The 26,579-nt window shown below is 43.5% G+C and overlaps 1 protein-coding gene across 4 annotated transcripts in view; it reads right to left on the bottom strand.

Annotated features, from left to right (window-relative positions):
• Positions 1-26,579, bottom strand: part of VPS13D (vacuolar protein sorting 13 homolog D) — a 257,070-nt gene that overhangs the window by 204,473 nt on the left and 26,018 nt on the right. For all 4 annotated transcript variants that reach the window (XM_043573784.1, XM_043573785.1, XM_043573786.1 and 1 more), the window contains exons 13-24: positions 25,539-25,718; positions 24,307-24,437; positions 23,399-23,474; positions 22,806-22,976; positions 21,669-21,799; positions 19,558-19,690; positions 15,304-17,517; positions 13,397-13,548; positions 9,667-10,698; positions 5,801-5,891; positions 3,458-3,584; positions 2,077-2,257 (exon numbers count right to left, since the gene is read on the bottom strand). In XM_043573784.1, coding sequence (XP_043429719.1) covers positions 2,077-2,257; positions 3,458-3,584; positions 5,801-5,891; positions 9,667-10,698; positions 13,397-13,548; positions 15,304-17,517; positions 19,558-19,690; positions 21,669-21,799; positions 22,806-22,976; positions 23,399-23,474; positions 24,307-24,437; positions 25,539-25,718 — 4,619 coding nt within the window. The remainder of the gene's footprint in view (positions 1-2,076; positions 2,258-3,457; positions 3,585-5,800; positions 5,892-9,666; positions 10,699-13,396; positions 13,549-15,303; positions 17,518-19,557; positions 19,691-21,668; positions 21,800-22,805; positions 22,977-23,398; positions 23,475-24,306; positions 24,438-25,538; positions 25,719-26,579) is intronic.

Raw genomic sequence — 26,579 nt, 5'->3', positions numbered from 1 at the left:
CCTGTAAAATAAAATTTTTTTTAAATTAACAACTCAGGAAACAATAGATGCTGGCGAGGATGCGGAGAAAAGGGAACACTTCTGCACTGTTGGTGAGAATGCAAACGGATGCAGCCGCTCTGGAGAACAGTATGGAGGTTCCTCAAAAAATTAAAAGTAGAGATACCCTACGACCCAGCAATTGCACTACTAGGTATTTATCCAAAGGATACAAAACTGCTGATTCGAAGGGACACATATGCCCCAATGTGTAGAGGAGCACTATTAACAATAGCCAAATTATGGAAAGAGCCCAAATACACACACACACACACACACACACACACACACACACACACACACACAGGAATATTACTCAGTGATGAAAAAGAATGAAATCTTGCCATTTGCAACAATGTGGATGGAACTGAAGTGTATTATGCTAAGCAAAATAGACAAAGATAAATATTACATGATTTTTACTCGTGGAATTTAAGAAACAAAACAGATGAAGACAGGGGAAGGGAAGGAAAAATAAGATAAAAACAGAGAAGGAGGCAAACCATAGCAGACTCTTAAATACAGAGAACAAACTGAGGGTTGTTGGAGGGGTGCTGAGTGGAGGGATGGGCCAAATGGGTTATGGGCACTAAGGAGGGCACTCACTGGGATGAGCACTGGGTATTCTTTGTAGGTGATGAATCACTAAATTCTACTCCTGAAACCATTATTACACTATATGTTAGCTAACTTGCATCTAAAGAAAATTTAAAAAAATAAAATTAAAAAAATAACAAAAATAAAAAAATAAAAAAATTTAAATGTTGTCACTATGAAGATAGTATCTATTTATTTAATTATAATCTTTGACCTAATGAAGTTCAAAAAATAAATAAGTTTTGGGGCACCTGGGTGGCTCTCAGTCGGTTAAGTGTCCGACTCTTGGTTTCGGCTCAGGTCATGATCTCACAATTTGTGGAATCAGGCTGGGCATCAGGCTCTGTGCTGACAACACAGAGCCTGCTTGGGATTCTCTCTCTCTCCTTCTCTCCGCCCCTCCCCCACTCGCACACATGCTCTCGCTCTCTAAGTAAATAAATATTTTTTTAAAAATAATAAACAAAGTTTTACAAAGGACTAGATTATAATCATGTTCTGCGGTTCCCAAACTCTACGCCAAGACACCATAAGACGCTGCCACACAGTCCCATGTGCGCTTGCCAGGACGTTTAAAATTTTTCAGGGAAACACATCATCTGTTGGACACTGCACATACTAGACTGAGTTAGTTCACATTCAGCGTTAGATCATACTAGATTCCTTTCTATTATGTCACATCTTTACAAAGCTGGGTCTTCAGCACTTGCTGTGATAAAAAGCCAGTGCCATGAGACAAAGGATGTGGGACAGGAAATGAAGGCTGCCATGTCCAGCCTGCTTCCAAGTCTGAGAAGCTGCACAGTGCCCAAGGGGCACGTCCATCCCTACTAGCAAGTAATTTATCTACGAATGAAATAAAAATATTAGCCTTTCACTTACGTGTTATTTTTTTAAGTAGCTACTAAGTTGTTAGGACATGCGTACTTACTAAGTTGTTTAGACTTAATTATTTTTTAAACGCAAAGACCATTTGGTGTGTCTTTTGGCTTAGGACGTGCAGTGAAAATATTTCCAAGACACTAAGAGAACTATGAACTCAGAAGTTGGGAACCTCTAATCTCGTTGGGAAAAAACTCTCTTCATGTAACAGATATGTTCTTTGGAAACACTTTCCAAGAGAAGTATCCCAACTAAAGTACTAAAAGGGACCAGAAGTCTTAAGTGTTAGCCATAAATTTCGTTTATCTTCTTTAGAGGACGCTTAAGCTAAGCCTTAAAAGTCATTAAAACACGGTACCTTGCTAAAGAAATATAAGCTCTCCAATTACAGTAAGATTTCTGTAGACAATCAGCAGCATGGAGGACACTAGAAAGCATAAAATGACCCAAATACCTTCCCTTTTTTCAGTGAAATTTTCCAGACTTCTCTCTAGAGGCTTAAAAGTTCTATCGATCGGTCAAACTGGAAAAGCAACGTGGAGAAATGAGCCTTCCTACCGTCTGCCCCTCAATAGCAGCTCGCTGGCGTCCTAAGACATCTTGCAGCTGAGTGAAATGCTGAATGAAGGCCACCACCTCCGCCTGAAAACGCTGCGTGTGCACATACTGTACGGAGGCCATCTGGAGGCTCACTCGAATGTCGTGTTCCCTCCGGAGCAGAGGGTCGGGCCGTCCATATCTGGGAATAAGAGCAAAAATGTGACTTGACAGCAAGATACAAGTTAGTATTGGAAGAAAACAGGCTCAGTTAGGGATTATCCTAGCAAACAGCTTTAACTATGAGAATGCGAATCTGCAATCAGGTTTGACAAAGCAAACTCCAGTAATTACTCCCTCTCTAGGCTGCCACAATGTGTTGAGGATGTTAAATGAGAGTCTGGTATGATGACCAAGGCCATGAACAGGTAGGCAGCTCTGGTGTTAAACTCTTGATTCCAGAACTCACGCAGAAGCCACCTGTGGTTCCACCGGGGCCCCTTTCCCTGCCTTTAGGGAAAGGGGATTATTCCTCCTCAAAGATTGTAACAATATGGACTCAAAAGGTACAAAAATAAGGTCATGAAACGATGGGGAAAGAAAAAATTAGGCAATGCAATCGGTGTTTCTGGGGAAAACAGTCTCCTGGAAGCAGAAAGAAGTCTGTTTACTTCAGTGAAATGTGGGCCAAAGAGGTTTAGCATGTACATTCCAAGACAAATTAGGAAACTTTTATGAATGGTTTTCAATTTAATGGGCATGGTATGCTCTCTCTTTCTCGCTCAAAAATAAACACCGAAAAAAAAAAAAAAAAGGACAAAAGAAAGAAAAGATTCAATATAGACTTTTATAGAGAAAAAAATGCATCATATAATTTAACATCTATATCTTCAACAACTTTCTCAGGCTGAAATCATTCCAGAATGTTGAAAGGGAGATGGAAACTGATCTAACTTCGTCTTCTCAATATTTAGATAGAAAAACTGATTCGTGGAGATTAAGTGACTTGCCTAAGGTCACATAACAAGCCAGTGAGAACCCAGGCTTTTTAATATTCAGAATTATTTCGGGGTGTCTGGCTGGCTCAGTTAGTAGAGCATGCGACTCTCAATCTTGGGGTTGTGAGTTTGAGCCCCACGTTGGGTGTGGAGATTACTTAAAAAAAAAAAACTTAAAGAAAAAAAGAATTATTTCAATCACACACCATCCGTTTATGAGGACTGAGCAGCCCACTTCAACAAAGATCCATTTTACTATAAATCAGGATTCCTTGCAACTAGATCATATCAATTTTACCTAAGATGGTAAAAACTTTTTTAAACTTTTATTGGTTTAGCCAACAAGAATTTGAAACAGCAACAAATATGACAAAATGTCAAACGAGAAAAATGGGTATTTTTACTTAAAAGTTTGGAAAATGAGTGCTTCTTCTCCACTGGTAGTAAACCGCTCTCTGTAGAATTCTCCATGGGCTGTAAGGTCACTTAGGGACAGGCTCCCGATGCTTCCCTGCAAGGCCAGGTCTCCATCTAGGGATGTTAAAAATAGAACACACGCTTATGTATCTTTTTTTGTCATACACCTTAAATATGTCTAGAACAAAAACCGATCCACACATGCCTCAGACTTTTCACTATTTAATCAAATTAAATGTCAAAGGCTAGTTTTCATATTCCAATGCACCCACCAAAAACATTTTACACAGTATTTCAAAGTCTCAATGCAGAAGTCCAAAGGGGGTTGAAACAATACAGCAATATCATACTTTAACCTTTACGAGGGAAAGAAATTAAATGCATACAGAAATTAAAGGATAAAACATTTCTAAATACAGGGGCGCCTGGGTGGCTCAGTCAGGTAAGTGTCCAACTCTTGGTCTTGGCTCAGGTCATCATCTCACGGTTCGTGAGTTCAAGCCCTACATCGGGGTCTGTGCTGACAGTGTGGAGGCTGCTTGGGATTCTCTGTCTTCCTCTCTCTCTGTCCCTCCTTGCTTGTGTGCTCACTTGCTCTCGCTCTCTCTCTCTCTCAAAAATAAACATTTAATTTAAAATATTTTAATTTTTTTTTTTTTATGTTTATTTTTGAGAGAAAGAAACAGAGTGCGAGCAGGGAAGGGGCAGAAGGAGAGAAAGAGACACAGAATTCGAAGCAGGCTCCAGGCTCCAAGCTGTCAGCACAAAGCCTGACACAGGGCTCAGGCCCACAGACTGCGAGATCATGACCTGAGCCAAAGTCAGACGCTTAAACGACTGAGCCACCCAGGCGCCCCTAAAAACAACATTTCTAATTTTTTTTTTTTTTAACGTTTAGTTATTTTTGAGACAGAGAGAGACAGAGCATGAACGGGGGAGGGGCAGAGAGAGAGGGAGACACAGAATCGGAAACAGGCTCCAGGCTCCAAGCCATCAGCCCAGAGCCTGACGCGGGGCTCGAACCCACGGACCGCGAGATCGTGACCCGAGCTGAAGTCGGACGCTCAACCAACTGAGCCACCCAGGCACCCCAACATTTCTAAATACAGACAGAATGGGATCCTTTCTGAGATGAAGACCACTAATTAGAATTAGTGAAACCGCATAAGGTCTATCAACTGCGCGATGGATAAGAGAATAAAGGAGGAAGCATCAGATATGTCAGCTATTCAGGCATTTAAGTGGGTGTCAGTGTGATTTAATAAAAAATTGCAATTAATGAGACAGACACTGGAGACAAGATTTAAAACTACTCTGGTGTCACAAGAGTGAAACCCCCTGAAGGTGGAAAAGAATAAAGAAGGATGTTAAAACATGCACACCTGGGGTGTTCACCTACAATGACTCATTCTTCACATGGTATGGATAATAAAAAGCGATACTGCAAACTGCTGCCTCCATAAAGCAAATTTTATCATCATAATTAGCACTACAAAGCCGTGACTTAGGTGTTTATATCTGGCATGCTAGTTCGGCTCTCAGTGAATTGAAGACACATAACTTATTTTGGACTCATCGTCACCTAACAAAAGTACCCAAGCTTCTCCCAATTTTTAAAGACCTATCTCCTCCAAGCTTTTATAAATTAACTCATACCAGACGTGAAATCTCACTTCAGTTCATTCCTCCCCCCAAAAGACATTCCCATTTTTATTAGAGTCAACATTTGAGCTCTGTGATCTTCCACTATTAAGGAAGGAGGGGTGTTTGACTCACACTTTATAAACCTCTGCTATTTAGAACTCGACATGGCTGATCACTTGTGTTCCACTAAGAACTTCTACCTGCACAGTCCCGTTGGAAAGAATGCCGGCTCTGCCATATCCTCGTGCCTGAAATCATGCGCCCTATCGAAGGCTCCCTCTACTAATGCAATAGAGGGAACCTATTGCCCGGTTTCCCGGGTGTAATTACTAATAACGCCCCCTTTCACTCTCAAAATGTTCCAATTTGGACAAAGAAAAATTATATAGTCACCCCAGACAGAGTTTGTTAAAAACACGGATAGATGCCAGGGCTCCAACCCAACCTAATGAATCACATTTTTGGTAGCAGGGAGAGGAGGGGGGGGGCAGGGTCCCAGACACCTGCATTTTTAACAAGCTGTCCACATGATTCTGATCCACAAGCCAGTATTCGGGAACAACCACCGGGAATCCAGTGATTCCACACCCTATGTGCATGTGAGGACAATTAGATTTGTGAGAAAAGGAGGAGGAGGAGGTTCAAATTCTTACCAGATTGTGCAAGTTCGATTTCTCCCCACTTACCAATCATTTCCAGGTGTGCCGCTAATTTGGACACACTCGCTTTAGCCAGCTCACTGGTGGTCTTATTCAGCACGAGAGAGAGCGAATGCACCTAAGAACGTGGGACATAAAGCAAGGCAGATCTTACTGGGGGAGAAAAGGCATCTTTCAGGCAAACAGCAAAACCCAGCGGAGGGAGATGCACAAAGGCTCGGGAAATGTGAGGCAGCACTTCTGTGGACGCCGGTTTCCTTTCGGCCCTCTTCAGCAGTCAAACCATGATCTAAGGAGAGAGCTGAGGAGAAAGGGGCTCCACCAGACACCCCGAAACCCAGGGCCTGTGGTATAGCGTCTCTGCAGTCGCCTTGTCTATACTCTGTTAGTGAAACGGGTTGGGTTATAAAACTATTTTTCTCATTGTTTGCGCATGTGTTTCATATTGCATTCTTCTGTCATCGCTCATAGAGGTTCATTAAGTAAAGTCTCAGCCTAAGAAATCTGTCCAAGCAAGATGATAAACAGGATTTAGAATCCCATTTAATCCCTGGACAAATATTTAATAGAAGCCCCTGGTGACCAGTGGGACTTCACCTAGGAACCACAATCAAACATTTTCTTTTCAAGGGACAAGCAGAAACAGAAGAAAGCCAAAACCCTCTGTCTTAGGATCTGCATTCTTTGCAACAAATAAATTCATTATGGGGGCGCCTGGGTGGTTCAGCTGGTTAAGCGTCCGACTCTTGATCTCGGCCCAGGTCATGATCTCACGGTTCATGAGATGGAGTCCCACGTAGGGCTCTGGACTCATGTCACAGAGCCTGCTTGGGATTCTCTCTCTCTCTCTCTCTCTCTCACACTCTCTCTCTCTCAAAATAAATAAATAAACTTAAAAAAAATCAAACAAACACAGTATGGTAACACTGTCATTTTAAATATTCACAGGACTCGTATCTCTACGATGTGTTGAGACAGGAACCTTAGTGTCGTCACTGGGGAAAAGGGATCAGTTGGAGAGAAGGAAGGAGAGAGGAGGTCAAACCTCAATTCACATCCCTGCTTCCAAATGCCACACTCACCCCTTTCTCTTCAGTGCCTACCGCTAAGCAGGTGCTCAGGAAACATCTGATGAATGAATGACAAGGAAGGAAAAAGACGGGGGAAGAAAGAGAGAAAAGAATAGGAAGGCAGGAGAAGGAACATCTATAGAGAAAGGCAGAAAAAAGGAGGGGATTACTACAGGTGCAGTGGCCTTGGAGGCCCCTCCAGCGCCATAGAGCCTCCACGGCAGAAAGTCTTTTTGTCACAGACACACAGGTCTCAAGGAAATGAGATTATCAAGTAGGAGGGAAACAGAAAACCTCTAGCCACTTAATCACCCAAGTAACAAATATAGTGGGGCTAAAAATGCTTTCATTAGAGGAATCCAACTGTCACCACCTGACCCCACTCTTAACACAAATCCTAGTGTCCCTAAAAGTGGGACAACCAAACACTGCAATCCCCTCTAGCACAATACAACAGGAAGCACCCAGCACGACCTACCACATGCTCTTAACAAAAAGCTGAACCTGAATCTGATGAGGCCTCTAGAGCTAACTTCCATTTCTAAAATTAGAAGATAAAAGAAGTCAATGGCACCAAAAGAAAACAAAAAGACAGATCCAGAATGTGCGACACTCTACAGGACACATTAGCCCGGTTTCTACAAGCCAGTGGCACGGGGTAAACGAAGACTGGTTTTCTTTAATCAACAGAGATTTAGAAGAAATGAGAGCAAACGGAACATGTGAACCTATTTTGAACTCACATTCAAAAGATTCATATATCATTTTATTTAATGCTCCCCATTTTGTAGACAAAGAAACTACGGCTCAGAAAAGCAAATTATTCCAGTGAATTGTAGAGATCACAGGGAAGTTTCTTAACCACTCATTTCTCTAGAATCCATCAGCAAAAGGGCTATTTTGAGATAATCAGAAAGATCTGATTATAGACGGGTCTTACACAATACCAAGAAATTCTCGTTAGAGTTAGTTATGTAAGATAACGTCCACATTTTTTTTTTTAAATGACTACTGAGGCATGTAGAGGTAAAATGATATATCCGGAATTTGCTTTAAAATATTTCAGCAAGGGGCGCCTGGATGGCTCAGTCGGTTGAGAGTCCGACTTCGGCTCAGGTCATGATCTCACAGTTCGTGGGTTCGAGCACCACGTTGGGCTCTGTGCTGACAGCTCAGAGCCTGGAGCCTGCTTCCGATTCTGTGTCTCCCTCTCTCTCTGCCCCTCCCCTGCTCACCCTCTCTCTCTTTCTCCCTCTCTCTCTCTCAAAAATAAACATTAAAAATAAATAAAATAAAATAAAATAATTCAGCAAAAAGAAAAAACGAATAAAGTAAATGTGATGAATCTCAAAGGAATTAAGTAAATGGAAGTTCCTTCAACTGTTCTTTTGTGTTGTCTGAAAATTCCCACAATAAACATGTTTTCAAAAATTCTTATTCTAAAACAGCCCACTGCCGAGGGGCATCGTCTAGTCTCGTTCTCTTGTGAAGCCGGCTACACTCCATCTGTGCAAGGCCCCCAGAGCACTTCCACACCCAACACCAAGGGGCTCCTGAGGTCCTCCGTTACAGGCACCACAAGACTGAAGTTATGGGTACCAACACGTGACGTCCAAAACAAGGGCTGAAGCCTCTCCGATTTCCATCCATCTCGCTAACCAAGGTGCCGGGGGACTCCGCGCTGCCCTGGCACTCACTCGCACACACTGAGCAGGGAAAGTGAGACTCGTTCGTGGCCAACTCTGCCCTGGAAGCTCTTCCATTTCTAGAAGAATGCAGCCTCCTGCCAGCTAAGGAAAGAAGAAGATAGCAAGTGGATTACATGTGATTCTCCCCGGCGGCAGGTGCAAGTCTGCATTGGAGAAGGCAGGTAGATGAACTTCACCCTCCAGACACACACATAACCAGCCACTGCAGGGAGCCCGGGGCTCTGGAAGGTGCTAGATGCTGTGGTGTGCCCCCAAATGGTCAATTAAATTGAACTGCTTACACATCTTACCGAGCTCACGCACAGAGCAGAATAACCTTAAATTCAAACGCTACTTTTTATGTGTTCTTAAACATTCGCAATACGAGTACCAAGGACAAGTATGTGTAAGTAAGTACGGTGAGCCACAGTACAGCATAAATAATGCCAGCTATCGTCCACTGAATGCTTACTTCATGCCACGCGCTGTGCAAAGGGCCTTGCCCATTTAGTCCTCTCACACAATCCTTGCGACATCCCGACGACAGAGGCACCATCCAACCCCCCCCAGTTTATAGGTGAGAAAATCGAGGGAGAGAGAAGCTAAAAACTGTGCCCAAGGCCACACAGCTATAGGTTACAGCAGAAATGCCAGGATTCGGACCCGCAGGCCGTCCTGAGGCTCCAATCTCAAGGGCTGGTCTGTTGCCTCAAAAAGCCAGTAACGATCTCAGCGAGCAGGGAGACCACATCCCAGAGTAGCTACCATGCACCAGACACCCGGCCAGGTGCTTTACGTGCGTTACCTCACTCGGTTATCTTAATGAGTCGAATGATGGAAGGCAACCAAACGGATGGGTGATGGGAAAAAGAGGAAACTGAGGCTCCAAGAAAATAAGGCATTCCACTGAACTGCACAACCCAAAGAAATACAGGTTACTTAAACCATTTGTTTTCCATGCCTCCTTATGGGCTTTATACAAAAACCTCTTCTAAAATATTAACAGGCATCCAGACTATAGATAGCTCCCCTGCCAACAAGATCTACTTTCTAGAGTAAATGTGCAACGGGCGCACGTAAGTGAACGCAGCAAAATTCATTCCTGGAACTTCAAGGAGCCAAAGGGAAGTGATACCTTGAGATCCAGCTTGGTGTTGACTGGATCCTGAAGTTCAGACTCTACCAGAGCATTTGATTCTGACTTCACATTTTGTAGAATGTCCTCAGCAGGTACCTTCATTGCATGGTTGTCTGCAGTGGAACCAATTCCAAAAAAATCCAGTATCACCACCCACGTTTGCAGCGTGATCAGTACATCCAAGCAGTTAAAATCAACATCAATGTTCCGGTTAACTCGACTGTAACTGGAAGAGAATTCTGGATGTTTCTTATCCACCAAGAATACATTGATATGTACCAAAGAATCATCAAATTTACTCTTTCCAGCAAGTATCTTGGGCTCGTCTACTGTTGGAGAAGGGGGTGGAGTCAAGGGATAGTCCTGGTCTTGGACTTCCTTTGGCTTCTTCCGGGATGCCGAGATGGGTCTCTGATACAGCTGGAAGACATTAGGAGCTTCTTCCATGTGGGAAGGGAGAGACCGAGGCATATCAGGATACTCCACATTGGATACTGAAGGACAGGACTGAGAGAGATATTCTTTTTGTGCTAAACTAGATGGCTTAGGGGCCCCCCGAGACACCATCAGGTTCTTATATTTGGAATCCGGATTCTTCTCCAGTAAGTCTTCCATGAGCAGAGAGCGCAGGGCAATCTGAATGGATAAAGTCTGAGGATGGTCTTTACTGAATTCTACCTCAAAATCCTGAAACTTTAAGCTCACAAGACCCTGGGCCCCCAAAGTCAGATCTCCACTTAGCTGGACTTGAAGCTCTGGGATACAAAAGTTGGCTTGAATCTGGGTAAAGGACTTGACTTCCTTCAGAGACAAGGACTTTTGAGAAGAGTTAGAAAGGCTGGAGTGGCTGAACAATCCATTCTCCTTCCTTTCAATGGAAGGTTCTCCACAGGTACTGAGGGAAGGCAGAGGAGAATTAGGGCAAGGTGAGGAGGCAGCAGTGACTGGAAACTTATTCAGATCTTCACTATACACAAGATTGTCCAGTGTCTGTAAAACCTGCTCATATACATGCTTTGCTAACACCACCTGTAGTCAAAGAGAAAAATGTAGTTATTCCACTACTATTATTAACTGCGCTCAGATGCACCGCCCACAAATTTCCATAGTTGATGTCCATGGGTTTCCCCAAGACGTTCTAAATTGGATGACAGCAGGAACTATCCCTTCTGTTTCTTTTCTGTCCTTACCTCTCTGTGACCCATGTCTACCGATGAGGCCCTCCTGCCGCCTCCCCCAGCACCTCACAAAATAATCTTTACACAACCAATGTTCAGTAAGTCCTGTTGACTGTGGGCCCGAATCAGCAAAATCACTCTGTCTAAACCCACAAAAACAATACCAGAAATCGACGGGAAAACTGCCAAAAGTCTACTGTGGCTACACCACAGGACTGAGAAACAAGGCTCAGGGTTCTAAAACTCGCCGATCATCCCCAATTAGGGTCACAACCTCTGTTTTTACTTCAGCTAAACAAACAAAGTGGTTTTTAATGACAATAATGATAAGTCACGATTACTTACGTTTTCTCTCCCTTACTTTGGTTTTAATTACAATTTCTCATTAAAAATATTTTCACAAAAGCTTTTTAAGTATTTATGGGCAATTTTTTAACAGGAATTCCAAACAGATATAGGAATGATAGAATTAGAAAGTGATCGTTTTACAGCCCCCAATGAACTAACATAGCCCATCAGACGTCATCCGTGGAATCGGCCCTTCTATGAACGACCAGCAGGGAATTTTACAAAGGGCAGATCGGGTTCTCGTCACCTGCACGCAATCAACAATTTGAGCATCACTAACATAAAGACAACTAAGCATTATGTGCCTCTTGAAATAATGCAATATGAAGGACCCAGCACCACGCTGAAGTGTTCTGACCAAAAAAAGAACCTGAATCCAAATAAACCTGTAGAGTGAAGATATAGTTTACAGGAAATGTGGGAGAACAAGTGACACCATAACCAAACAGCCAAATCTGAATGTGGGACAACCTAAGGGCCACTGCCTGACTTCTCACAATAACAGCGTACAGGGAAAACATGAAAGAAACTGAACAGAGACCCACACGATGTATCATGCAAACGGATTGAACGGGTCTCATTTGGATCCTGATTCAAACAAACTAAAAGTGAAAACACATTTTTTTAACTAATCAAAAATGTCTCTGAAATCCAAAAATGCATTAAAATGTATTACGCTACATGGCGTGCCTCTGTGGCACAGTCAATTAAGCATCCAACTTTCGATTTCAGCTCAGGTCATGGGCTCACGATTCGTGGGATCAAGCCCTGCATCAGGCTGCACGCTGACAGCTCAGAGCCTACTTGGGATTCTCTCTCTCCCTCTCTCTCTGCTCCTCCCCAACATGCACGCTCTCTCTCTCTCTCTCTCTCAAAATAGTAAACTTTAAACTATTCCACTTTTGCGTATGTTTTTAAATTTTCATAATAAAATATTTTAAAATTAAATTATTAAATATTAATTTGAAGAATGATTTACAGTAATTTTTAGAAGATTTTCATCAAAAGCCACACTAAGTCAATGGTAAACATAATAATCCAACAGAATTCATGTCATATGCTAGATTTAAGGTGAAAAAAAAAACACCCTAGTAGCCACTACTGATAAGGCAAAAAAGCTTAACCAGGAAGGGAAAGTTTTGGGGGAAGTCCTCTCACCCAGGGACACCTATTCAGGAACAACTGATGTCAAAAGGTCCGCGCATTCTGGAGCACCTGGGTGGCTCAGTCAGTTGAGCGTCTGACTTCAGCCCAGGTCATGATCTCGTGGTTCACGAGTTTAAGCCCCATGTTGGGCTCTGTGCTGACAGCTCAGAGCCTGGAGCCTGCTTCAGATTCTGTGTCTCCCTCCTTCTCTCTGCCCCTCTCTAGCTTACTCTCTCTCACCCTCTCTCAACAATAAAATAAAAACATTGTTTTAATTTAAATATTAAAAGGTCCGTGCATTCTGTTAACAGCACTCCTGAGTTACTCCAGAGCAGCTGCCAGAGACAGACTAGAGACCAATTACTGCCCAAAGCGAGGGTCCACTGTCCTAAGAGCCTGCCCGTCCCTACTATTTTATAACGATATACTCTTTGCTCTTATCCCTGTGAAAACAGGAAGAACGACATTTTTGAAGGCAAAAGGATGACAGTTGCATACACATATAGTCACCACACACACAGGCATACTCACTAAACACACACACATACACACACACACACACACAATCCCTATCTCGGCCCATTCCATTTCAAAAAGAGTAAGACTAATTCTCCCTTGAAAGGATCTGTCAACAGCTCAAATTATCAGATTGTTTCATAGGCTGAGCCAAGCATGTCAAAAGAGTGACAAGAACTATATCCTCCTGGGAAAGACAGGCTCTGACTTTTCCAGCAATAATTTTGCCTGCTTCTGAATGGCAATGGAATTAAAGATCTGCCCTCTCCCTCTACATAACTCACCACTCCTCCACATGAAGACGGCTGACAAAACCAATTCCCCAGTGACAAAAGGGTACAGTGATAGGGCTCCACATTTACAGAACAAGTTATCCGCAGTAATACACGGTCACACTGTCTCTTTGAACTTACATATTTTCCTTCTAACATTTCATATATACACATACGTAACATAACAAGATATGAATACACTGATGTAAGTACAAAGTAAATATATGACTTCAACTGTCCAGACATGAAAATCAACAAGGTGCTTACCTGAACTGGGTTGACAAATTTCCCTTCAATCTTCATGATGCTAGAAGTTCCCAGGTCATCTGGACTAAGGGAGAAAGTCAATTCAGATTCTCTCTCTATAGGGATCTTCTCCAGTTTAAACTGAATGGTGGTATTGTTCAGGATGTGAAAAGCTGGCATAACAGAAAAAAATGACAATTGGAAAAACTAGTATTTATCACATCATTGCTGATTAAGTATAGGGTATATAAAATAGAGCCCATGAGTCATTAGGCCCAGAGAGCAGAAAAGCTTGGCACCTGGGGTGTACGATTGAGTACAAACTTATATTACTATCCTAAGAACAAAACCCATAGTAAGCAGAGTACAACATAAACTTATACACAAAAAGAATCAATATTTTCATGACATGCTCCATTTGATGGCTTCAAAATACGATGGGGTGAACATTAATCCAGGCGAGGTCTCTAAGCTTCCCTTAGCCTCCCAAGCCAGCATTTTCCAAACCGAACTGCTCATCCCCTACCCAGTTTTCAATTACAGATTGCTCCCTCTTACTGGGCATACATCAAAATCAAGAACAATATCAGGTTCTAAGTGAACAAGCAGAGAAAACAGTCTTGGGAGAAGGAGGTTAAGTGAACTGGTGAATTAACATCTGAGAACCACAGAAGGAGAAGTTCTCAGAGGCATGAATTTCTTCACCAATAAGTAAAGCCAGGCTTTAGGGCTCACCTGATGTCTGCAGATGCCAAGACTAATAATAGATTGAACTGTTTGGTTTTAGCAGATCAGATCGAGAACACAAATACAGGCATTTTATTCCTAGAACTCTGGACCACCAACCCATTACAGAGGATGGAAGAATACTGAAAGGGAAATATACCATCTGCAGACTAAATTTCATGTTCCACTTAGGTCAATCCCTCCAGCTATCTTGGACTACAATATTTAACTAGCAAAGACCTACAGCTGGAACTGAAAAAAAAAACAGATGTATTTGACCAAATTAAATAACACTCTAGGGGTACCTGGATGCTCAGTCAGTTGAGTGTACAACTTTAGCTTAGGTCATGATATCATGAGTTTGAGCCCCACATCGAGCTCTCTGCTGTCAGCGCAGATCCTCTGTCCCTCTCTCTCTGCCCCTCCCCTGCTCACGCTCTCTCTCAGAAAAATAAACCTTTTTTAAAATTAAAATAAATCGGGCGCCTGGGTGGGTCAGAAGGTTGAGTGTCTTGACTTTGGGCCAGGTCATGATCTCACAGTTCATGAGTTCAAGCCTCGCATCGGGCTCTGTGTTGACAGCACAGAATCTGGAGTCTGCTTCAGATTTTGTGTCTCCCTCTCTCTCTCTCTGCCCCTGGCCTGCTCACACTCTATCTCTCAAAAATAAATAAAAATTTTAAAAAATAAAAAATAAAATAATGTTCTAACAGACCCCACCCTCTAAAGCAACCCTGTAAATAAGCACTCACCCAATGCTAAAGAGCGCCACTTAAAAAAAAAAAAATCTTACTTTGCCAAATATGGTTTCTAATGGAAAAAACTAAAAACATACCAACCTGATATGAAGCATTCTATTAAAACTCTATTTGGATTTCTTAAATATTCACTGGGATAATTACAATTTTTTTTTTTTTTTTTTGAGAGAGAACAATGGAGGAGGAGCAGAGAAAGAAAGGGACAAAGATCTGAAGCGGGCTCTGCATTGACAGCAGCAAGCCCAACGCGGGGCTTGAGCTCACAAACCATGAGATCATGATGGGAGCCAAAGCTGGACGCTTAACCCACTGAGTCATCCGGGCATCCCTCACTGGCGATAATTCTAAACAAAAAGGTTATTTGTTGTTGTTTTTAGCAAAGTACTACATAAGCTGTGTTGAGAATCTTTAGATAAAATGAGACAAAAGATTTACGCTCCTCACCTTGACCTCTATGCAAAGATTCAAAGAAATCATGTCGGGTGAAATAAGCTTCCTCTTGACTATTGGCACTGGCAGACCCAGAAGGAGAACCAAACGCCCGGCTGACTTCGGACCCAGGACCCTCTCTGCCTGCCAACTGGGTGCAATTCAAAGAATATAACTTAATGTCTTTAATTTCCACCTGCAGGCGGTCACTTCTGGATTCATCATCTCCCGACACAAAATTCTGGATGAATATCTGTCCCAAGTGTCCCACCAACAACTCAGGACTCCCAGGCTTTCGAGGGATTGAAACAACAGGGGATTCGATGTTTATGTTCAAGATTAGCTTCACGGTGTCGGAATGAGACCCAGCGAGGCCAAACCCATACATTTCATTTTCTTCAAAGATGGAGGCTTCTCGAGTCTTCCTTGGAGTTTCAAAGAGTGACACCATCTCACTGTATTCGGCCGTCTTGGTGGCGAGTACCGTAGTGACTTTGGTAGCTGCGCTTTTCAGCATACTTCGGAAATTCTCCTCCAGTTCATCCATGGACAATGTCAACTCCTTCAAGAATTTGGCAGAGTGGTTATAATGCAAGGAAGCCATCTTGAGGTTGAGAAAACACTCCTGTTTAGATTTCTCAACAAATGTGAAACTCAAAGCTTCACTGAGGGCTGCATCTTCCATTCTGACAAATACAGATTCAAAGTAGCCAATATCGCTGACGATATTTTCATAGCCTATGGAATTCCCAATGCTGACAACGTACTGGTTCTTAACATTATCTTGTGTCAGGTCCATAAGCTGCAAGCAGCCGAGGGAACCATTCACGTCAAACGTGCTGCCCATTGAAACGTTCACTTTGGTGCCGCCAATGCTCGCGGTGGCGATTTTTCTGCCATGTTTCTCGCCATTGGCCATTCCCACCGTCCGAACGAGCAGTAAGTTAAGCCTGTGGATCTCCACTGCAACCTCAGTGTTTTGTTCGTACGTAGACTGGTAAGTTCCTTCTTCCCTAAAGCTTCTTTCAAAATCGGTCATTAAAGGCTGAGGACTCAAATCGTCTTTTTCCTTGGGAAAAGATTTTTGAAGAAAACCAATCAGTTCCACGATGGTCTCCGGGTTTAGGATAATATCCAAATTATTCACCTGTAATGAAATCACCTGAAGAGTGCTGTCCAAATTCATCGACGGGCACTCTGAACTCACAAACTGATATTCCAATTTAATGAGGGACTCCTGTTCTTTGGTGAGAATTTTCTCAAGGGCAACACCAGTAGCTGACGGGTCGTTCAGCATGGCAGCATTAGTGAGGTGAACCGCATTGGGTCCAGAGACAGGGGACTGGGCCCTGCTATCCCGGAGGCTTCCTGTTGGGATATCAAAGCTCAGGTTCTTATGCGAAGCCATCAGAAGGTCAAAATCGGCACCGTATGTCTGCATCGTGTCCACCAGGAGCAAACCGTGAACCGTCAGGGAGACTTCAGCATCGTAAGGCCTCTTCACAAAGTGAGCATTGGTCCCAAACACCTTGAGCACGGAAATGTACCGGCCATTGCTCTCAACACCAAGCTGCATACAGTTCACTTTAAATTCAGCCAGGAGGAGCTGTGATTCCACCAGAACCTCCCGGGTATGCTGCTCTAACATCACAAAGCTCTGGGTTAAATTCATTACTGAGTCCTGCAAACTTCCCCGCTGCCCCGCTTGGGGAAAAATCTGCTCTTTAAACTGACTGTCAGAAGCCTTCGTTTCTGGGGTGGTCAGGAGAGCAAAGCAATTCTTCAGGGCAGATATTTTATCTTCATTGATGTGGATTTTTAAGTCTGGTAGGTTGCCCGAGAGCACGGCTCCAGGGTACTTGGGATCTGAAGTATAAATCAATCGACGTTCTAACTGTAGGTGAACGTTGAATTTCTCAACCACATGGGTTGGTCCCACATCAATATCCTGGACATGCTTCCAATTGTCCTTCACTCGTCCAACCATGATCTGGAGGTCCATAAACGAGAGGGAGTACCTCTCATACATCTTCGTGCTCATTAAATGCGCTTGAAGCTGCTCTTCACTGAACTCAACTCCAGGAAATGGAGGTGTTTTCCCTCCATTACTGCTGCTTGTCTCAGGAGGTGGGGTGTTGGGAGGTGTGGCAAGAGGTGTCTTATATTCGTCATCACTAAACTGGTTCTCTTCAGATGCCGGCCCATCCCCACTTTTCCTCTTGGAGTCATCTGCAGATAAAAAAGAGAAGATTCGGAGTATATGTCTGCTCCTTCCTTACTCTTTCCTTCCATGTAATAATTAAGGAAAAGAGAGAATCAACCAGCCCCAACTTTACAAAATAAATGGATGAAAGCTCTAAGCCTAATATTCTCATTTTACCAGTGATTCAGTATAAACTTATTTATGAATTTTGAAATCAAGACACAAGACAGAATTCTAAGATGGAGCCCTGCTGACACAGGGACACGCGTCGGGGAGCAGAGACCAGTAACCCACTTCCCCGCCACCTGAGCTGCACTGCCACGAGCCGCTCTCACCAGCCATTCTTACATCACTCTCCACAATCATCTATCTATTCACCTTGTTCCCCACACTAGAATGTTCCAAAAGAACACAGGTCCCATCTGTCTTACTCACTAATACCCCGAGTGCCCAGATCAGTGCTTGGCAAGCAGTAACTACTCAGCATCACACTCCAGCCCCAGAGCCCACACTCAACCCCTCTCTTCTACAGACTTCTACAGCCCAGTCTTGTACACCTCAGCGCGGAGTCAACTACAAAATCACACCACTGGGTTCTCTCACCCACATCTCCGCTCCATGTTTATGCTGTACAAGTTCAAGTAGGTGCTTTCCATGGTTGTGAGATCCTCTTCTTTAGATCTGATCCCCCTTTAACATCCCTCATAGCACCAAACTTTCCCTCCCGTTCAAACCCTCTACCTCTTCTCTTTTGGGTCTTACCTCAGTGAAGATAAGGCTGAGTTTATTCGATAAGCTCCCTCAGCCTTTTACCCCATGAATCCCCTTTCTTCCCCCCATCTCAAGGTAAACAATAAATACTGTTTTAGATCTAATGACAGTAATAAAATAACCTCCCAGGAGTCCCTTTTTATATATGTCCCTTATGTCCCTAAACAGATTAAATCTCCGTTCTTGAAATAAAGTGCTGAGAAATAGTGTTTTTTGAAATACAAAACGTGAAGGGCACCCGGGTGGTTCAGTCGGTTAAGCGTCCAACTCTTGATTTCAGCTCAGGTCATGATCTCATGGTTCCTAAGACTGAGCCCCACACTGGGCTTTACACTGACATCACAGAGCCTGCTTGGGATTCTCCCTCTCTCTCTGCCCCTCCCCTGCTCGTGCTCGCTCGGGCGCTCTCTCTCTCTCTCTCTCTCAGAATAAATAAACTTTAAAAAATAAACTAAAATACAAAATGTGACATAAGAAATACAAATAAAAACCGCAACGAGATACTACTTTCCACTCATAAAAAACAGGCTATAATGCAAAAGACAGGTAACAAGTGTTGGCAAGGACGTAGAGAAATCAAAACCCTCATACATCGCTGGTAAGATAGTAAAATGGTGCTGCCTTTTGGAAAACAGTCTGGCAATTCTTCAAAATGTTAAACATGAAGGTCACCATGTGACCCAGCAATTCCACACTGAAATACACCCAAGAGTTTGAAAATATGTGTACATAAAAGCCTGTACATGAACGTTCACAGCAGACACAACCCAAATGTCCACGAGTTGATGAACGCATGAACAAAACGTGGCATATTCACCCAAAGGAATATTATTCAGGCACAAATAGGAATCAGGTAGAATCTTCACCACAGATAAATCTTGAAAACAGCATGCTAAGTGGAAAAAGTTAGACATAAAAGGCCACATACTGCATGACTGTATTCATATGAAATGTTCAGAAGAGTCAAATCCACAGATAGAAAGGTTAATGGCTGGCAGGGCCTGGGAGAGGGGATAATACAGAGTGACAGGGGATGGGTCTACAATTTCTTCATTGGATGATGAAAACGACCCAGATTAGATAAAGCAGTGAAAGGCATGATTCTGTGAATATCCCAATAACAACTGCACTGTCCATCTTAAAATGTATCCCAATACAGCTATTATCAAAAAAAGTAACAACTGAACTCTGGAGTTAAAATGTCATAAAAAACCTTTTTAAAACTTTACTTGGCTAAGAACAGACCGATCAATTTATGCAAGGTGATGTTTTTATCACTTCGTGTTCACACATACCTTGGGAATTTGTCAACAGCATTCTCCCTAGATCCACGACAACTAACACGGGATTCTTGAATTTGAAATCATCAGGAAATATCACCTGAGGGGCCGAAATATCTAGTCGCACGGTCCACCTTTTACTTTCCTCCTGTAGAAGTAAAATAAACTGCAAATAAATAATTTGTAACACAACTACAAAAACTGAACAGCTTTATCAGCTGGGGCTCAAGCCTTTCTGAAAGCCACACCCAGGGTACGGAGTGACTTCAAGGTATTAGAGCAAAAAGTTTAAAACAACAGTAGATCCAGGGGCACCTGGGTGGCTGGCTCAGTCAGTTACACATCTGACTCTTGATTTCAGCTCAGGTCATGATCTCAGTCAGTGAGTTCAAATCCCGCTGAACTGTGCTGACAGTGTGGAGCCTGCTTGGGATTCTCCTCTTCCCTCCCCCCCCCTTCTCTCTCTCCCCTCCCTCATTTGCTCTCCCTCTCTCAAAATAAATAAACTTAAAAAAAAAACCACACAAGACAAAAGGAGATCCAAATGCGTAAGGATTTGAGCCATTATCACAGGCAAACGTTTAATGTGGGAGGAAAAGGGGGCGCCTGAGCGGCTCAGTCTCTTAGGTGTCTGACTTCGGCTCAGGTCATGATCTCACAGTTCGTGGGTTCGAGCCCCATGTCGGTCTCTGCGCTGACAGTGTGGAGCCTGCTTGGGATTCTCATTCTCATTCTCTCTCATTCTCTCTCTCTCTCTCTCTCTCTCTCTCTATCTCCCTCTTACTCTGTCCCTCCCCTGTTCTCTCTCTCTTCCCCCCCTCAAAATAAATAAACCTTTAAAGTAAATAAATATTAATAAAAATAAAAAAAACGTAACAAGTCATGAGTCTATTCACTTTTCTTCTCTGCAACCAAAATCAGCCTCAAATATTTTGTATGTAGTAAAAAGCTAATTTACATAAATGTTTTCAAAAAGAACCCTCTTTGACTAAGAGAACCAATGGATACTAATTGTTGCAATTTGTGTTGAAACACGCACACACAAAAACAAGAAACAGGACTAATTCTCCCTGCCAGAGGACACACTGCCACCGGGTGACACGGAACCTTCCTGCTATCCCTTACGAGGACAGGGGCTCTGCCCTCCCGAGGGAGCCAGGCTCTACCGGCCCCACCTACTGCGGCATCTGAGCAGTGCACTTCCCTGCCACCGGCCCAGGAACTGAGTTCCGCTGGACGGTTAAGGTGTTTTCTTAAGGTGTCTCTCAGTTCTCCCGATCCAGGCATCCTTGTGTCAACTGGTCACTTAGCATCACAAAGTAACTATCTCACCCTGGAATCAAAACCGGGCCACCACTGCAGTTGTCTTTCTTCTGATAATAGTAACTGAAGGGGCTGGGCCGCCTGGGTGGCTCAGTGGGTTAAGCGTCCAACTGTTGATCTCAGCTCTTGCAGTTTGTGGGTTTGAGCCCCACATTGGACTCCGCTGCTGACAGCGTGGAGCCTGCTTGGGATTCTGTCTCTCCCTCTCTCTGACCCTCTCCCACTTGCTCTGTCTCTGAAAAATAAATAAACTTAAAAAAAAAAAAAAAGTAAGTGAAGGGGGATGGTCTTCAGTGAAACACTGATAATATATCAGGTCTAGAAAATGGGACAAGAACAAGTCCTAAGAGTGTTCCAAGACTAATACAAGAAAGAAACATGGTCTAGGGGCGCCTAGGTGGCGCAGTCGGTTAAGCGTCCGACTTCAGCCGGGTCACGATCTCGCGGTCCGTGAGTTCGAGCCCCGCGTCAGGCTCTGGGCTGATGGCTCGGAGCCTGGAGCCTGTTTCCGATTCTGTGTCTCCCTCTCTCTCTGCCCCTCCCCCGTTCATGCTCTGTCTCTCTCTGTCCCCAAAATAAATAAACGTTGAAAAACAAAAAAATTAAAAAAAAAAAAAAAAAAAACATGGTCTAGTCCCAGTCACTTGTTTTTATTCATGAACCCTGACTGTAAAAGACATGAGATTTTATTTTTTGCTAGTCAAAAAGGATTTCACATTTTTAGTTAATCATTGTGGTTGAAACTCGAGTAGGTAAAGAACTTGACGGAAAGAGTGCCTTCCCCTTCTGCTCGCCCCACTTACGATGAAATCACCCACTAGCAGACGATCGAGAGTCTGTCGGATTTCCGCCTTGGTCTGCATCTTCAGCCTGTTATACTGTCTTCGGGCAGTTTCTGCCACTCTCAGCTCAAGTTCAGACTGATAACCAAACCCTGCAAGATTAGAGACACACAGACAGCAGAGGGAGAACTTTCAAACAGCTGGGTGGGAAAAGACAGCTGCAACGTCTGTTCTCACCAAGAATTTCCAGCAAGGTTAAAAACCTGCCTGTACCAGAGCCTCTCCTGACTTCCACCTGCCCTGCCACTACATACAAAAACAGGGACGAGGCAAAAACGGGGGCACGGCCTGAGGGAGAAAGGCAGTATATGAGGGAAGGGCAACTCAGTCACTAGAATTCCTTAAACCATTTTCTGAACGATCCCAGACTATTCTAAATCTTGAGAGCATAACGTTACATTAAAAGAGAAAATTTAATTTGGAAGGAAGTGCCTTCTATCTTCTATCGGTGCCAGAGCAATAAAGCCAAGACATTTACGGCTGTTGCTTACACAAAGACTCAAAAACTGGACCAAAAACTAAAAAAAAGCTCCATTGTTATAAGGAGGGAGAGGGGATACACTTAGGAAAGGACTATTGTTTTATCAACCTCCCTGTCAACAAAAGTGCTTTTTCTGTTTCTGCGATCTCAAATCTCTTTTGGAAACCAAGGGAAGCATGAATAAAGCCGTGATGATAAAGAACAGTGCACGGATGAACTCAGTATTGAACGCTGCACCGGGCAGGGGAAACAGACCACCGACCCCGCCATCTACAGGGAAATCCTTGAGCATTCCTCCTCAGTTCACTGGCCTAAAATATCCTGGGTAGCCAAGGAAACCACCACCCGAATGGAATGGAAAGCATTTTTTAAAATATGCAAAATGGAAGCAAAGAAAAAAAATATTTAAAGATATTGATTCCTTTTGGAAAAGTAACTTTCCAAGGACATCTACTTTAATCCCATAACTAAGGACAACCCCATCCGTTTGCTCTCCAGGCCTTTCCTACCACTACCAGGTCACTTCGGTTTACAATAACCCTTGTCCAAAGCACTAAAAATGACACGAGAAAGGTCTTTAGAAAGGAACAGAAGATCAAACAAACAAAAAAGTTAACCTGAGGTATGAACCTTTCCCTTGTAGAAAAAGTCTGCTACTTTTTTAATAGCCTGGGGATTGTATATGATGTTCAAGGGCCTCGTGCTGACATTCAGCCGCCTCTCAAAATGGCTGTGCACTGGATTTCTCTCATACAGCATCTCAAAAACTGGGTCATCTGGGTCCGCAGCTGAAGGGAAGAACCAGAGAAAGAAAATGGAACACAACAAAAACAATCACCTTATTCTTGATAACCCATGAGGAATTCTGGGAAAAAGACATTTTCTAAATTATTTTCCAACTAGTTCTCTTTTATGAAAATTTTACAAAACAGACACTCTAATAAGGATGCATTCTAACTTTCAACAAGAATCCTCAAGAGTGGGCTATTGCAATCACTCCCATTATGGAAACCCAGGCTCGAGAAGCCCTGCGAGTTTACCCCAGTCACACACGGGTTAACAGAGAACACGGTCTCCAAGACGAACACAGACGCACACAACAAACCACTGGGACAAAACAGGACACACTCCCTCTTACGACTGACCAAGACTACCGATCCATAATCACCACATTTTTAAAGATTAGTTTTAAGAACAGATGACAAATTACCAGGATTCTGATCACTTCTGTCTGCGGATGTTGTCTGGAGACCAAAAGACTGTGAGACTCTGCCAACTTCTTTTTGCTATTAAAACATACACAAAATGCATAAATGTCAGGTGAGCGGGGACAATTTGCCGTGCACACACTTGCTTGAGCTCTGCCCCTTGACATCACTCTCGCTTAGCACAACCAAATCCAAACACATCTGACATCAGAATACAGAGGACTTCCAGACTGATCTCCCAGGTCTGTGCCTTTTTCCAACCTAAAATGGACAGCAAGCATGCTACTCTGCAGTCAGCGCGTTGAATGAATGATTGCTAAATGAGTATGAAGTAGGTACATAACTTCCTTAGACTTTCACTTTGCACTCCCGCCCTCTCTACAATCACCCCCTGAAAAAAATCACAGACAGGGCAAGTGGCTAAATACTCAACTACTGTGACGCATCTGTGCCAACTTAGTAAGATCAAAGATCTAATTAAAAAAGTATACTGAGTATACAAAATTATACATATAGAGATAACCTGAAGTGGTTCTCTTGTAACTCCGCAGAAGAGACTTCCCATCAGTGACCAATGATCAGAAGGCATGAAAATGAATCCCAGACAGAGATGGAACCATTGACTTCGTAATGCAGAAAATAATGGTGCTTATGGCAATCTCTTCCAAAACAGAGCAAACTATTCCACGGCAGTTACGGCACAGAAGAGGAGAAAGGCGCTGCCGTAAATCCCTCCAATATCCATTGTCTGACAAATTCAAACAGCTTACTGAATTCCAGGTTGTTTTTCATCAGCCCACCCTTCTCAAGACGACCAAATGAAGCGAGTTAATATTACTAATGGCTGGCCTAACACAGACCCCAGTTCACCACCCCCTGCACGAAGCAGCCGTCCTACCGCTGTACGTACTGAATTAGGGAACACCAGAAGGGGAAACACGGTTCCTTCTGTGGCCAGGTCTCGAAGAAACAGTCCACCCAACCGGACTGAGAGCAAGGAGGAATTTCTTCGAGGAAGAGACTCTGCTAGTAGTTTCACGTCTACAAAAAAATAAATGTAAGAGCTAATACTATGCCATGACACCCCAAAGCACTTTACAAGTATGAGATACAATATTTTGCAGAGGACAATTAAGTATCATGGAGTCTTTTGCCTCGAAAACAGAACAAAAAATCCTATTTATATATCGATAGGTGCATATAAATCTCTCCACATGAACACATAAGGAATATGAGAAGTTGCCTAACAGCATGAATTCTAAACAGAGCATATTACAATGAAGTGCAAGCAATCTGCTGGTTCACACTACGTTTATGAAATCTCAGCTCTCAAGATTATAAAGTCAAACAAACTGCTGATCAGTCACCTTTATATTACTGAGATATGTGCCTATCTTATGGACCAAAATAAAAATATTGGTGAGATGTGAAAAACCAATGCCTGCACATTTATACACCTTTAATTCAAAGTCACAACAGCAGGTCAAACACGGTCAATCCTCGTTATTCATGGGTTCCAGTTTTGTGAATTCACCTACTCACTAAAATTTATTTATAACCCGAGATCAACCTTCACTGTGCTTCTCAGGACACGCGCAGAGCAGAAAGAAACCTGAGTCCGCTGACGTGCCTGCTCGCGGCCGAGGCCGAAGCAGGCAGCACTGCTCTGCCTTCCTGGCTAGGCTTGGTTCACACCACACACAAGAGCCCCTTCTCGTGGTCTATTTAGTGCCAAGTTTTTTGCATCTTTGTGCTTTCTGTTGGTGATTTCACCATTTAAAATGGCCCCCAAGCATAGTGAAGCGCTGTGCCTTACGGTAGACGAGCTTCACTCAGGCACGAGTTACGGTGCCGCTGGCCACGAGCTCGGTATTAATGTCTCAACGACACATGTTAAATAAGTGTCTTTAAACACAGACACACAAGAAACAAGGTTCTGTACCGATCCCTTGGTGGATGTTCTGACCAGAGGCTGGCAGGCACCTAACCTCGTGCGCCCCCTAGTGGCACTGACTCAGCAGTCAATCATTCAGTGCTCACCGCAACTTTCTAGAACATATAACTACCACGAATAAGGAGACTCCAGTGGACCCTGGTGCCAGGGGAGAGAAACAGCATCAGGCGGTTCCCTGGGGGCAGCACCTGAAAACTCGAGCTGCATAAACGCGCTCTCCTGCGTCTGCAGGGCGCCCGGCTCCTGGTGCAGCAAGGTCACAGTGCCCCGCTGTAGCTGCAAGTTCAGTCTGGCAAAGATGTGGTCCCGCTTCGTATACGTGTTCACACAGGAGGCGTCGGCAGTGGGGTCAAAAAACTCCTCAGTGCCTGAGCATGAGGAAGAAAAGACTTTAGGGGAAAACAGGACAATTAAAATGGCACCACCAGGCACGCTACCAAAGTTATGATGACATTATTGAACTATCTCCCCCTTTTTTCAGGAAGAACCCCAAAGTCATGGGTGACTGTTTCATTCCTGATGTAAAACGATCCTAACTATCTTATAAGAGATCTTATCAACTTATTCTCAAACAAGGAAGGATATTAAGATTCATGACAAAGTACGACATCAGCAACACAGCACGCCCGACACAGTGACATGTTCCACGTCCGCGCCGTCCAGCACAGGAGCCGCCAACCGCAAGTGCCTTCGAGCACTGCGGCTAACGTGGCTTGAAACAGAATTCTTCTTAATTTTAATTAATTTAAACCTAAATAGCCATCTGTGACTACGGCTACCAAAACGGACAGCGTGGGTCTGAAGAGCAGCCCTGGACCGATATTCAAGCTTCAGAGCTTAAACCTTTTGAACTTGCTCAGTTCTCCTATGATCATGACCCCTCAGATCTACCTGAAACTGTGCTAATTATTCAAATTTAGTAACAAAGTTGCAGATGAAGTATCTCTCAAAATTTCCTCCATCTGAATCTGTGAACATGACACAAACCATTTTACAAATGTCTATTTTTTTTAATGTTTATTTTCGAGAGAGAGAGAGACAGAGGGAGGGAGAGAGGGCAGGGAGAGAGGGAGACATAGAATCCAAAGCAGGTTCCAGGCTCTGAGCTGTCAGCACAGAGCCTGACGCGGGGCTCAAACTCACGGACTGCAAGATCATGACCTCGAAGTCAGACGCTTAACCAACTCAGCCACCCAGGGGCCCCAAATGTCTACTTTTTTCATTTGAAA

This window comes from Prionailurus bengalensis, chromosome C1 (assembly GCF_016509475.1).
Source record: "Prionailurus bengalensis isolate Pbe53 chromosome C1, Fcat_Pben_1.1_paternal_pri, whole genome shotgun sequence".
NCBI lineage: Eukaryota > Metazoa > Chordata > Mammalia > Carnivora > Felidae > Prionailurus > Prionailurus bengalensis.
The sequence above is the reverse complement of the archived record's forward strand: the minus strand, read 5'-3'. Positions and strand labels throughout refer to the sequence as shown.